The sequence below is a fragment of the Sycon ciliatum genome, chromosome 2 (assembly GCF_964019385.1).
Source record: "Sycon ciliatum chromosome 2, ocSycCili1.1, whole genome shotgun sequence".
NCBI classification, from domain to species: domain Eukaryota; kingdom Metazoa; phylum Porifera; class Calcarea; order Leucosolenida; family Sycettidae; genus Sycon; species Sycon ciliatum.
Genome location: NC_088644.1, coordinates 14,305,332 through 14,318,398, shown reverse-complemented (window position 1 = coordinate 14,318,398; position 13,067 = coordinate 14,305,332). Strand labels below are relative to the sequence as shown.

The 13,067-nt window shown below is 44.6% G+C and overlaps 2 protein-coding genes across 2 annotated transcripts in view; one reads left to right on the top strand and one right to left on the bottom strand.

Annotated features, from left to right (window-relative positions):
- The window catches only part of LOC135808876 (uncharacterized), a 44,782-nt gene extending 33,758 nt beyond the window's left edge, over positions 1-11,024 (top strand). Inside the window, exons 21-34 of the mRNA XM_065322118.1 lie at positions 771-875; positions 1,144-1,244; positions 1,663-1,801; positions 1,927-1,971; positions 3,167-3,261; positions 3,792-3,858; positions 4,303-4,359; positions 4,691-4,759; positions 6,929-7,000; positions 7,390-7,489; positions 7,809-7,850; positions 8,216-8,390; positions 9,799-9,967; positions 10,445-11,024. Of these exons, the coding sequence (XP_065178190.1) occupies positions 771-875; positions 1,144-1,244; positions 1,663-1,801; positions 1,927-1,971; positions 3,167-3,261; positions 3,792-3,858; positions 4,303-4,359; positions 4,691-4,759; positions 6,929-7,000; positions 7,390-7,489; positions 7,809-7,850; positions 8,216-8,390; positions 9,799-9,967; positions 10,445-10,618 (1,410 nt within the window). The 3' untranslated portion in view covers positions 10,619-11,024. The remainder of the gene's footprint in view (positions 1-770; positions 876-1,143; positions 1,245-1,662; positions 1,802-1,926; positions 1,972-3,166; positions 3,262-3,791; positions 3,859-4,302; positions 4,360-4,690; positions 4,760-6,928; positions 7,001-7,389; positions 7,490-7,808; positions 7,851-8,215; positions 8,391-9,798; positions 9,968-10,444) is intronic.
- Positions 10,939-13,067, bottom strand: part of LOC135808877 (uncharacterized) — a 6,217-nt gene continuing 4,088 nt past the window's right edge. The window contains exons 3-4 of the mRNA XM_065322119.1: positions 12,681-12,759; positions 10,939-11,771 (exon numbers count right to left, since the gene is read on the bottom strand). Coding sequence (XP_065178191.1) covers positions 11,196-11,771; positions 12,681-12,759 — 655 coding nt within the window. The 3' untranslated portion in view covers positions 10,939-11,195. The remainder of the gene's footprint in view (positions 11,772-12,680; positions 12,760-13,067) is intronic.

Genomic DNA, 13,067 nt, shown 5'->3' with positions numbered 1-13,067 from the left:
GAAGTATGGTGTATGCGTAACGGGTTCAAGCTCCAATGTGTGCTGCAGCCGCATATGGCTGGTTGGCTGGCGAGTTCAGGTGAGTTCCGGCGTACGCATGTTACATGCCACCACAGCATGCATGTACGTGGTACTTGACATGCACCAATGAATAGCGTGGGATCTGCGGGCTCTTTGGAAGCCGCTGGAGCGCGTTTGAAGTGGTGGCTTGTGCAATGTGTTAACCTACATTACCGCAAGCTCTAATGTGCTATTTTCATGTATTACACGGTACAAGCTGTTTTCACCCTACAGTGTACAGGGCATGCCATTTCAGTTTGAAATCATGCATGCCTGATGAGTTTATCAAACCTGACTGAAATCGTAACTTCTCTCTGGAAAACAAGGAGTACCTTGTGAGGATGAGCTAAGACCAGCTCGGTTGTCTTGGTGCAGCTTGGTGCCCTACTCATACCTGCCAACACCCCTCTGCGGTGCAAGTTGAAGTCTCGTCAATCCAATGGCATTGCAAGTTTTCGTTTTCAGAGTAATTTCGAAGAAGATGGTTGAAAATGTTGAACCTGTGAGACCGAATAGCATTTTAAATGCAGCATACATGTATGCTTGAATTGCAACACACAACAACTGAAATATTGTACCTTTACATCATGCTGGCAGCTTGTGTAGTTAGACTATGCATGGCATGCTTTCAATAGGACGTTGAAGGTTCGGATATCAGCTGTGTTTGTCAAAAATGTGGGCATGAGCAAAGGTTTGTGTTTGTGCTTTAGGTCTATCTGAACTGTATTGAATACTACCTGGCTGAGCTTACAGACTACTGCCCAACCGATAGATCTTCTTTACACACCGGTGCTGGTGCTGACATCAATCCAGTAGTAAGTGGATTTTCTTCAAATTTGAAAGTTTAAAATAAGCTGGAGCTGACCCTGTAAATCTGGCAAATAATCAGGTGGCTGTTCCAGCCACTAATTGTTTCTTTTTTCGTGGCATAGGCAAACAAGGTGCTCCACTGTCCGAAGAATGCTCTAAAAAGAGTTTCGATGATCGGTTAATTGTGAGGAGCATGAAGCTTGTTGTGTGTAATATTTCCTTGAGTTTCTTAAAACACATGATATTTTCATAATTATGCTATTTACCACCCAGCCACTGATGGTTCTGAACAACTGGTCGATAGCCCAATCGATCATCAAAGACCTTAGCAGAAGCCTGTCAGAGCAATTCCGCAATATTTTCATCAACGAAAGGTAAGTAAAGGTAGTTTGATGCTTCCTTTGGCCATATGGTTGTAGGGTATTCACATGTGTTCTTCTATCCATGGCAACCCCAAAAATGTATAAAAAGGGGATAAAGTATGAGTACCTGTCCACCACTGTAACTAGATACTATGTCCTTATGTCCATAATTATGTCCTTTTCCTTTCTACACTTATTACTGGCTCAACATCGGAGATAAACTATGGCCATAGCAACGGGCAGAGTGTTTCCATGCTGAGGAGGGGAGTTAAGTACTTTCAAAGCGTGAAATGCAAATACTTATTGGACATCCCAAATCCATAGCTTTCACTGTGTTTGGGAAGTTTTTTTAAATGATAAATGGGCATAAACAGCTCCCATCATTTCTACTCTTTCTTTCTTGTTGTATTGCTGGCTTATGTCCATACAGTACCAGTGACGGTGTCTCTCCAAAAAGTTTGTTCACGTTTGGTCAGGAGTCGCTGAAGGACTTTCACGAGAGTCTTTTGCTGCAGTTTGAATGCTATCAGGAAGGAGAGACAAACCTTGTTGCCACTGTTTCCACCGTTGTAAGTAGACATGTATATACCTGGGTCAGTATGCCATTGTCTCCGATCAGAAACGACTACATTGGTCTCTGCAGGCTTCTAACATAACAGCCCTGGTGATTTCTATGTTCTGTGCTGTGATCCAGATACTACAACCGTTCATCACACAACTCATGCATTGCGACCTTGCGGTGAGTACCAACAGTTCAAAGTGTGTTTTTTTCCGGTGCAGGCAAGCATGCCTAGAAAGGCACGATCAGTAACACACACTGGAAATATTTGTGCAGTTCGCATGGGTGTTATAATTCTATGTGGTTGCATGTCACTGTTAGTACTACCTCCGACAAGCGAAACCTGGCGCGTGTTTTACTTCAAATTACTTGAAATAATTCACACTTTAAAATCAAAACTAATGATTGACTCGCCAAAATACAACTTTGTATTGCTCAACAAGGACATTAGAGACATCAGTTAGGCTGAGTCACTCTCCTCTGATTCAAAGATTGCAGTTTCTTCTGGAGAGAAATAGTCCCTGTTTTGAGACGAAAGTGCGACTAAAGCGGATTCAGTTGCAGCAAGTACCTCTGTTGTGATCGCTCTGGAAATCGCGATGTCGCTCCTGTGTGCCGTGCTTGAGCTTCGGTGTGGAGGGTAGTCATTTCCGCCGCCACTATCCAGGTTGACGTGGTAAGAACTAGGAAAAACCTCGGCTTCACACGCGCCTGGACTCCAACTTTTTTGCCGGGTATTCTCGCCAACTGTCCATAAATTTCCTGCAGCAATTCGTGGCGATTTTCCTTAGCCACCAGAGACCATCGCTCTGGAGGCGATTGAAAGACGCTAGGATTGTTTGGCATGGACGTATGGACTCTGTGCTGGCTGAATGACCAAGTGGAGAGAGAGAGAGAGAGAGAGAGAGAGAGAGAGAGAGAGAGAGAGAGAGAGAGAGAGAGAGAGAGAGAGAGAGAGAGAGAGAGAGAGAGAGAGAGAGAGAGAGAGAGAGAGAGAGAGGGGGGGGACTCCTTGGGTTTGCATTGAAACGCGAAAGCACGACGATTCTCCTTCGCAGAATAGACACGCGCACTGTTGTGATGGTAGGTCTACAAGAGACTGGCCTGCCTCTGACAAAGTCTCAGTCATGTGCCACTCACCAGCTCGTCGTTTGGCTTCCTGCACCCGGTTGCATGGAGCTACAAGCAGGTCGTACCTAACAGCCTTGTGAAGTTGTGGCACCAAAACAAAACATCAAAAAACGCGCCAAGTTTCGCTTGTCGGAGGTAGTAAGTTTTAACCTTCAGCACTGTAACCAAGAACTACCATGGAAATCAGCCTACAAAGTAATTCCTTAGGTTCTCCTTTGATTCTGTTTGGTGCTAATGTACCTAGGAGCATGGATACGAGACATTGCAAGGAGCTATGTTCAGCCTGAAAGTCCTGTTCCAAAGCTTTGAAAAAGTCGTGCAGCTTGATACAACATCAAAGTGAGTTTGGATCATGTATCCACTATTTTTGTTTAGCATGCATTGGGTCCTGTGCATTATCTACTGTGATTCTGTGCTAAGGATGTCATTATGGATTTCATTTGAAACTATTTACATGTATACGAGTATACCCAGCACCGGGAACCAAAACATCTCAAATATTTTGTGGATTAACGGACTACCGATCATTTGATTCCCTTACTCAGTTTGGATCGCTTAGACATGTATAGCCTAGCTCTCTTTGGAGGTAAAACCTTTTACAGAATAAATGATGTTTTCCTATTGTAAGTTTCTCTCTGGCAGACATGCATAGACCCAAGAATTGGTATTGAATGAGGGAAACGTCTGATATTTGCTGTACTTATGGCGGTTTGAAGGTGCGAACAATAAAAATGCCGTTTTCGAAGAGTAATGGTGAGGAGAACTTACCATTACTGTGTCTTACTAAGAGCCTGTGTAACTTGATCTTGCTATTATACCTACCACATACCTCTCACAATTGTAATGACTGCATGGTATGCGCCTTGCAGGTTAGTGGCCGCTATGTTCTCCAGGCTTGTTGGTGCCATAAAAAAGCAAGTCCTGTCGCGTCCTTTTGTAAGTAGTGCGATGTGCTCTCTGTATTTGCCTTCTCATGCCCCTTCTCATGCTCAACTAAGCCAAGGTCAGCATATGCTACCTCAATCAGTCTAGAGCCCATGTCTGGGGAAATGGGTTTTGATTGGTCTGTTAATGATCTCACAAAAAATGCCACCGTCTTTCTCCTTCAGGAATTATCCTCACAAGAAGCTAAATACACGGTTGATGTTTTTGGACAAATTTGATTGAGCTTGCTATTCCTGCTGCAATTTTCATAGTGCTGTTTGGCTGGGACTGATCTAACCTTGAAAGCTGTTTGGAGGACAAGTTACCCGTATGCCGGTGATCAGGGTGTGCACGCCATGCGTCTGAAACTGAGTGTCAGCAGCTAGCATGCTTGCACCTTTCGTAATGGCTAATGATCTCTCTCTCTCTCTCTCTTTTCTAATGCTGGTGTAACAGGTAAAGCCAGCCTTCTATCGTCGATTGTTGTGGCAATTGTCCAGTAAAGAGAATAAGGTATTATCAGCAATCATCGCATTTATTCTTCCCCCTCCTGAGACTTTGATACGGTTCATAACATTATGGCATTTATGCTTTTCAGTACGTTGCTGTCGGACAATCCAAGATATGCAGGGTGAGGTGTTCAGCTAACCGTGACGTGGATAACCGGCATAGGACAGGGTGAGGTGTTCAGCTAACTGTGACATGGATAACCGGCATAGGACAGGGTGAGGTGTTCAGCTAACTGTGACGTGGATAACCGGCATAGGACAGGGTGAGGTGTTCAGCTAACTGTGATGTGGATAACCGGCATAGGACACTATGTCATTGTGATGTGTGTGTTCAGGAAACCAGCTTAGAACAACTCTTTGCCTCGCACACCAAAGAAGATCTTCAGGAATTGGCTGCTTTCAAGGTGAGTTTGCCATACTATTCAGGGAATAATTTACTTTCTATCTTTTGCATAGCAATTTTGCTATGCAAAATCAAACTTGAATAGCAATTCGAAAATGTTGCGTAGCAATTTTCTTCAACACTTGACAACCATCCTTCCGGATAGCTGATCAGAGTGCAGGCTCAGACCACAAGTACACTGTGACACCTTAGTTGCAAACCTAGCCTGGTGCCAGGATGCATAGCTAAGCCTTTTTGAAGTTGTGTGCATCTATTTTATCCCTAAGAGACACACCCGGCATGTGCACTGTGCATCATAAGGTACGGTGAAAAATCACTATGCATCGCAGTTTACTGCGACACATTTCTGAAGTTGCTTCGCACCTCAGAAGAATTGCGTAGCAAACTGCGATGCATGCCGGTTAAATTATTCCCTGATATTATCTTAGAGCCTCACCCAGAAAAGATGTTTTTACTATTAATTTTAGATATCCACGACATGATTCATTGAAAGTGTAGCGTCTCTCCTAATTACATTCTGGCTTATAGTATGCTCATGTATGTGTTCTTGGAGTAGTGCACTCAGGTATTCACACAACACACAGGCTGCACTGTACTGTAGTTCGATATTCTTCCCAGCATAATATTATTGCGCTATGGCTGTCCATGAACACGATGAAGAAGAGCTCTGCATGCCACGACGCCTCTAGTAGTTATTTCAGCGAGCCTCGTATGACACAGAAGCTGTGCCTTAGGCGTGCGACAATATGGAAGAGGAAGTGGAAAAATATCGCACTGTGCATTGTTGTGTTGAATAAGGAGTGATCTAAGGAGGTGTACTGGTCTCCTCAGTCTACAGCAATGAAACAAGGTAACGATGAAAATTGCATATGATAAACAAATGACAGTAAGTATTGGCGCGGTAGTAAATAATCAGAAATGGAACGTAACTAGAACATAGAGCTCGACTAGAAATAATATATCCTGCAGGCATGGCCGGATCTAGTCCAAACTGAATCACTCATATGCACTTCAGTAGAGCCAAGGTCAGACAAAATGCTTTTAAAGGGGAAGTTAAGGCAAAAATTAAAATTTCACCAGTTGTAGTCTTCGGGGTGCTGAGTCGAATGGTCTTGGTCCGAGAAAGCTGAGACGCTCCCTTCCTACTTGACCCAATCGAACTCGCGCACTTCCACCGAAACTGGGTGACTGCGCCCTACTAGATGGGGATTTGTATGCAAAATGTCACTAAAAGCGCCATTTCGTTCTTATAAAAGCACGGATGACCGCGATTGGCCCATATGTTGTAGTCTTTTGGACGCTGAGTCGACTGGTTTTGGTCCGAAAAGGCTGCGATGCAGCGTTCCTCCTTTATTCCCAATCGAACATGGTTGAACAAGCGGTCACGTGCTCCTGGGTGCCCAAATCACCTGGTCACCACGCCAGCAGGCGACAAATTTCACACCAAGGTTCAACTCGAGTGACAGGAGTGCACCCAAAAAAGGTCAAACAGGCTAGTAAGTTGTACCCTGCAGGCACGGTGACCAGGTGACTGGTGTACGCAGGAGCACGTGACCGCTTGTTCAACCATGTTCGATTGGGAATAAAGGAGGAACGCTGCATCGCAGCCTTTTCGGACCAAAACCAGTCGACTCAGCGTCCAAAAGACTACAACATATGGGCCAATCGCGGTCATCCGTGCTTTTATAAGAACGAAATGGCGCTTTTAGTGACATTTTGCATACAAATCCCCATCTCGTAGGGCGCAGTCACCCAGTTTCAGTGGAAGTGCGCGAGTTCGATTGGGATTCAAGTAGGAAGGGAGCATCTCAGCTTTCTCGGACCAAGACCATTCGACTCAGCACCCCGAAGACTACAGCTGGTGAAATTTTAATTTTTGCCTTAACTTCCCCTTTAAGACTGTTCAAGACAAACAAGGAGGAAAGTGAAGAGAGAAAAAAAAGCCACCTGCTGTCTAGGCACAGGAAGCCTGACCCAACCACGTTCATGCCCTGATAGTAAAACAGTGAAAAACGGTGACGTAAAAATAAAATAAAAGGTTTGCTGATATCCAACATGCTGAGAATAGAGTCACTCACAGGGTTAGAGAATGCAGACTACCTGAGCAGTTTCCTCATCTCAATTAAATTTCAAGGAGTGTTCTATCTGGTTTGTGTTCGTTGCTGTTTAGGATCTTCAAAGGTTCCTGGGCATAAGCGGAGTACCAACACCGGAGCTCATCAGCCGGTTCTGGGAAAGAGAGGTATGCCACCAGCACTTAAATTTTGAAAAGGCTCGGGTGATAAGTGCTGAGCTATGAATTGAGTGAATGGCAACCATAATTATAGGAAGGGTTGGGATGCAGATCTGATATTGTGTGGGTAACAGTTTATGCACATGATACGAGGTTTGGTGGAACCAAAACCTAGGCACGTACATGGGCTCATCAATGGTTCGATGGTTCACGGGGAAAACAACTTCATATCAATGTCTTTGTTGTTGTATTGTGTGATATCATGGAAGGCTGCTGGCTGTGCCAAGCTCCAGATAGAATAATTATTGCTGCACAGTCGCAGTAGTTCTAGATTATCACCGACTATGATATCCCTAGTGTGGATTTCTTTTGTCGCTGGTCTGCTCTATTCATGACAGGCTGCTAGTGTGCCTTTGCCGGACTACGTGACGACATCATTCCCAATAGTAATCAAGACCAGCTACAAGAGGGTTGACTTTGTTCAGATGGATATATCTTGTGAGTTGGGCCACTTTTAGAAGGTCTCTCTGGAACTGTGATGTATTTCAAACTGTAGGGCAAATGAAGTCCCACTCTCCATCACCGTAATCCAGGGTCTGAACTCTGAAATGGGAAGGTAATGGCTGTGCACAGAGCCGGTTTGCAGTGTACATTGTAAAATGGGGTGGGTAACACCTAGTATTAATGATTTTGAGTTGAACCGTAGGGTTTTGATCACCTGCCGTGTGTCTTCCTTGCCTGTACATTCTTTCTAGTCTTTGCCTTGATTCTAAGTGCATTTCTTTGTATACATGTGTTTCTTCCTCCTGTTTGACAGGCCATTTTCCTGCCACTCTTCACAATAGGAACACTGGACCAGGTATGGCACTCGGGGCTTAGTAGCACACAGGGGGGATTCTGGCTAGAAACCGGGACTGAATTTTGTTGCTCCATACCCCCCCCCCTCCCTCGAATAATTCTCCCAATGAATGGTGGAATACGAAAGATGTTGCGACATCGGTGGAATGCTTCATCTCTGAACCGAGATGTAGCAATCTTGGCAGTAACCCATAGCATTGTTGGTGCTCTAAACTATGGCGCTCATGCTTCCGAAGTACTCATGACCTCTTCGAGCGTTGATGTCTCTTCTCCAAGCAATATATCCACCCAGATATACCCCCCCCCCCCCCACACACACACACACACACAACAACCTTGCATAAATTAAGTTCTCTCCTTCTGCAGGTTCTGTGCTCGATCGATTGCTGGATTTCTCTCCAATGCCACATGACCAGGGAGAAGTGTTGATGGAGCAGTTTTATGTCCCATTTCTAAACACGAAAGACAGCACTTACTCCTGTGAGGCAAAGCTACATAGCTGGGACCAGGGTGTAGATGGATCACCATCAACACTTTCACTGTAAGTTGTACAGTGTGCAGTGCAAACACACACATACACACGCGCGCGCGCACGCGCAGACTCACACACACTCACGCACACCTATTTATTCTATGGATTCTTTATCAAAATGGCGGCTGCGTTTGTATCTCCCAACATTACAGCATGTGTAGGGTTCGTCTACCCGAAAGTGCTCCAATACTTACCCTTTGCTATGTTACAGATGTTCATCTTACCTCCAGTTCAACTTGCCTGACCTCATCTTTGGCATCAACAAGAGTTTATAGCCATCTTCCATTTACATGTCGTAATAGCTTTTTCGAGACCACACAGCGCTTGCAGACGACAGCACGAACAGTTGACCAGCCACACTCCACGAGAGCAAGTAGTATTACTCCTGACAAGTCTTGTTTCGTTCCATAAAGATTCCGGGAACTTATCAGAGGAGAAGCAGTTGTTGAATGAAGGGGTTAGGCTGAATAGTGCTTTTTTACAGAGAAGATACTTGCGCAAAGTGTGAACACTCAAATAACTCGCATATGTGACAAATCAACACAAAAGGAAGTGCAGAATGGAGGTGTTATGAACCCTACCAGACACAACTATCACAAGTGCAAAGTCAATCACTATGAGGAGGAGAGGTACACACGAATAGGCTGCGTTAGTTTACACGTCACAACAAGTACTAGGTTGGTGACACGGCTAGGTGAAAAGTAGACTCCAAGTGAAAGCCAACAAAATCATCACAGACGTCTAACTACCCAAGACAAATACTTCACGAACCTCGAAAATTGAAAAGTCAGCCAACGGTGGGTGAAAGGAAGGCTGCTGGGGTGTGACTTAGTCGAGAACTGTGGGCTGCTGAAGCGACGTATCCATCCAGATCTTCACTGCAGGTTTGGAGTCTAACGCTATATTCCAAGCAGCAGATCACATTCTTCCTCTGATCAATGGCAGGTTTCCTGGTCTAGGAGAAGTCGTAATTCTTTGTTTCCATCTTCAATAGGTCCGTCTAATAGTAGTAACGGCTTTTTCATTTGGCCCGACCGACGAGACCACACAACGCTTGTAGACGACAGCACGAACAGTTCACCAGCCACACTGCATGAAAGCAAGTTGTGTTACTCCTGACAAGTCTTGTTTCGTTCCGTAAAGATTACGGGAACTCATCAGAGGAGAAGCAGTTGTTGAATGAAGGGGTTAAGCTGAATAATACTATTTGATAGAGAAGATACTGGCGCAAGGAATGCAAAGAATTACATCTTCCATTTACTGAAGTAATGCAAGGAAAACTGCACAAGCGGTCTTAATTTCACACTAGTGCTGTATTGCAGTAAGAAAAGTGATCGCTAGTCATGGCACACACACACTACATGTTCTATCTTCATGCCGACTTTCGTGCTGTATTGTTTTTTTTACTGATGTGCAGATGCTTTACTCAGCAAGGCATAGCGGCTGCAGGTGCCTGCATTCTCTTCCGCCTGTATGACCGGCGCAAGCGGAGGTTCCACAGCTCTGAGGAGTACTATGGCCGTGCTCTGCTGCCCCTTGCCTCGTTCTACAACAAGGAAAGACGCTCAGCGTTCACATCACTAGATGTAAGCAGACAATCTAGTGTGTATTGTCCCTTACAACTTCCATGTTTGGGTAGCAGAATTGGGTACTTCAGAGCAACTATTCAGTACCTTGGGGTCGTGGCCTACCAGAGAAATCACACTCACCGCCGTACTGTTTTTCCAGAAAGGAGAAAAAAACTACACTCGCGAGAGAAATAGCGTAAATGTATACATGAATCAAAGGACCGCACGCATGCGGGAGAAAGTGTTGCAGCAGGCGACGAAGCATCGTGATCAGTGTTGGGTATGGGAGACTGAGCAGGAGAGAAGCGCCTGAAAACAATGACTTACTAAATTCCTAGCCACGACTGCTCAGCTGGGCTAGAACAAACACATCAATATGGTACCCGGATCAGGGTGCTTTACATCAACTTGTTTTGTGAATGACAAAGCGTGTGTCATATAAAGAGTGTCACATGAAGAATTAAAAAATGTAACTTTTGATTTCCTATCGTCCAGCTTGTCTTCACTCTGCAAGAGGTGTCAGGTGGAGAAGAAATTTTCTTTGCTCTCAAACACCGAGCTGATGTAATCAAAGGTGCAGGCCTTGTGTTCTATACCACTGAGGAGAAGTTCCGAAACCTTGGACTTCATGCCCAGCAGAGGCTAATGAAGACAAGGCCAGCTAGGTGAGAGGCACTATAGTGCACATCCTAGATTGCCTGACCCTTTGCTTGTCACTAAGTTACATTGTAGGCCGTGAGCGGTCCTCTATGTAACCCCATATTTTCATAATGAAGAGTGTAATCACTCCGGATCTAGACTCCCACATCGAAGTATTTGCCATGAGATTTAGTCTTCCATAACCAGTGCCCATTGGTCTATATTCTGTTCTGCTGTGACTGACATGCAGCGCTGTAGAATTTTCCTTGCCTCGCTTCTCCAAGGCATAATTTTATAATTTTAGTTTTATGAGGATCCCATTATGTGAATCAATCCTAGAATATCTAAAATATATTGGGCCTTCGATGGTTTTGTTTTATTTATAATACCTTGAAAAACGATTTCCTTTGTAAAGATGATTATATTTCTACATATACATGTACGAGACTTCTTGGGATAATATATTCAACAATCGCTGTGGGCATAGAGATCAAGATAATTGTAAGTTTGTAACACCTTTCAAGTGTAGAATACATGTGCGATGAGACTATTTACCACACTACATGCATTATCATGGCACGCCAGCGTGCATGATCGACAGGAATGATTAATCAACGGGTTCAAGGTAATCTGGATCTGCAACCACTGGCGTTGGCATGGCAGATCTCAATGGCACTTTGTGCAGCATTGGGTCATCATATTCATTGGCGGCGTACTCAGAAGTCCTTGCTTTCCTGGAGTCCTCTGGTTGTTCCTCTTCCTGTCCTGCAGTCGACCTGTGCTCAGACCCAGCCATCCGTTCTGGATCACCTGAAGCAGCATCACTGCCATCGATGGTGGCGGACCCTAGATCCTTTGCAAGATGGCTAGGATCAGGGGATAATGAATCGTATGTAGCACTGGTGTGTTTTCGTTCCTCGGGATGTAGGGTCACTACAGATAAGTTCGCCTTGGGCTTTTCTGATACGTTTATACCAGAAATTGTCAGTGAGGACTCGTATATGTGCTCGCCAACGTCTGACGTCTGTTTCTCAAATGGCACGGTCGGTCTGTTGGATGCGTTGATGTATGCATACGCATAGTCTTGAACTGGTTCGATGTCACCGCTGGCGTTATTTACAGCAGATTTGGCATAGTAGTGAGGACCTGACTTAGTGCTTGCTTCAGTTGCACTCCGCTCTCTCTGCAGTCAAAGGGGAAGGGGCGTGCACCAATATCACAGTTATTTCAATCACCCATGCATGTGTGCATGTATTATACATGCAAGAATATCAACGCAGGTAAAGGAAACAAAAGCGATTGTACAAAACCTCAGTGTTTATTTAGTGAATTAATTGATCGGACTCGAAAGTGAAATATTACCGTGCATGTACTTCCACGCACAACAGCACAGGTGCTTAAATCCGAATATAAGCACATGGTCACATAATAAAAACAAGCACATTTGCTAAAATATGAACAAAACAATCACTCAATTTCAGTTAGCGCCGGGCAGTTTATTACTTAATTCGCCAGTTGAGAAACTGATATCGATATGTCAGAATCACTTTTCACTCCAGTTCGGCAGGGAATGCCTATGCAAAACTGTGTGAAACTGCATGAAGACTGGTGTCTGCACCAAAAAGGGGATAGTATTACTTGTATGTGCATTTTTATGATCCGCTGTGAACCCTACTATAAGCACGTGCCTCTGCATGAGCAAAATTGACGTCTTGATTCTGCCCAAAACAGCAACTTTTCGCACATAACGCGTCATAAGCACATAATTCCTTTGTGCATGGAAGTTCGGTAAGCACCACAATCTACATTCCACAGGCCCTGACACAAAGTAAATGTACCAGAGGAGCAGCTCATGTCATCAAGTGATCTACAATGTACAAACGCCATTCCTGCCATCCTTTAAAAATTATAAACTGACAGGATCTCCCGTATGTTAGCTGGGTTATTGTGGGTTTGGAGAGAGAGAGAGAGAGAGAGAGAGAGAGAGAGAGAGAGAGAGAGAGAGAGAGAGAGAGAGAGAGAGAGAGAGAGAGAGAGAGAGAGAGAGAGAGAGAGAGAGAGAGAGAGAGAGATGATAAGACTGTACACTTACATCCTCTTTGGAAAATCTGAATGACCATGCGCGCACTGAACTTGCTCGGTTTGGGTCATAGCTGTTCTTTTGTGATGATCTACAAAGCAAATGAAGCGGAAAACTACATGTTGTAGACTTTGTGTGGGGTAGTGCCTTTGCTGTTTGCGTTATGCAGAGCTCACTGACTTGTCAGTTTGAGCACTCCGGCAAGGTATGTTCGGGCCTGGTTAGAATCTGGCTTTGGAAATTTTATTTTTCATTGCTATCAGGTTCGGCCTCATTTCCTCTGTGCTGCGCTGATGAGTCCACAAAGGACGAAACAGTTCTGTCCGCAGATTGAGTATTGTAGACTTTGTGTTAACACGCATGCACTCGCTATTGCAGACCAGTGGAGAGCACACATCA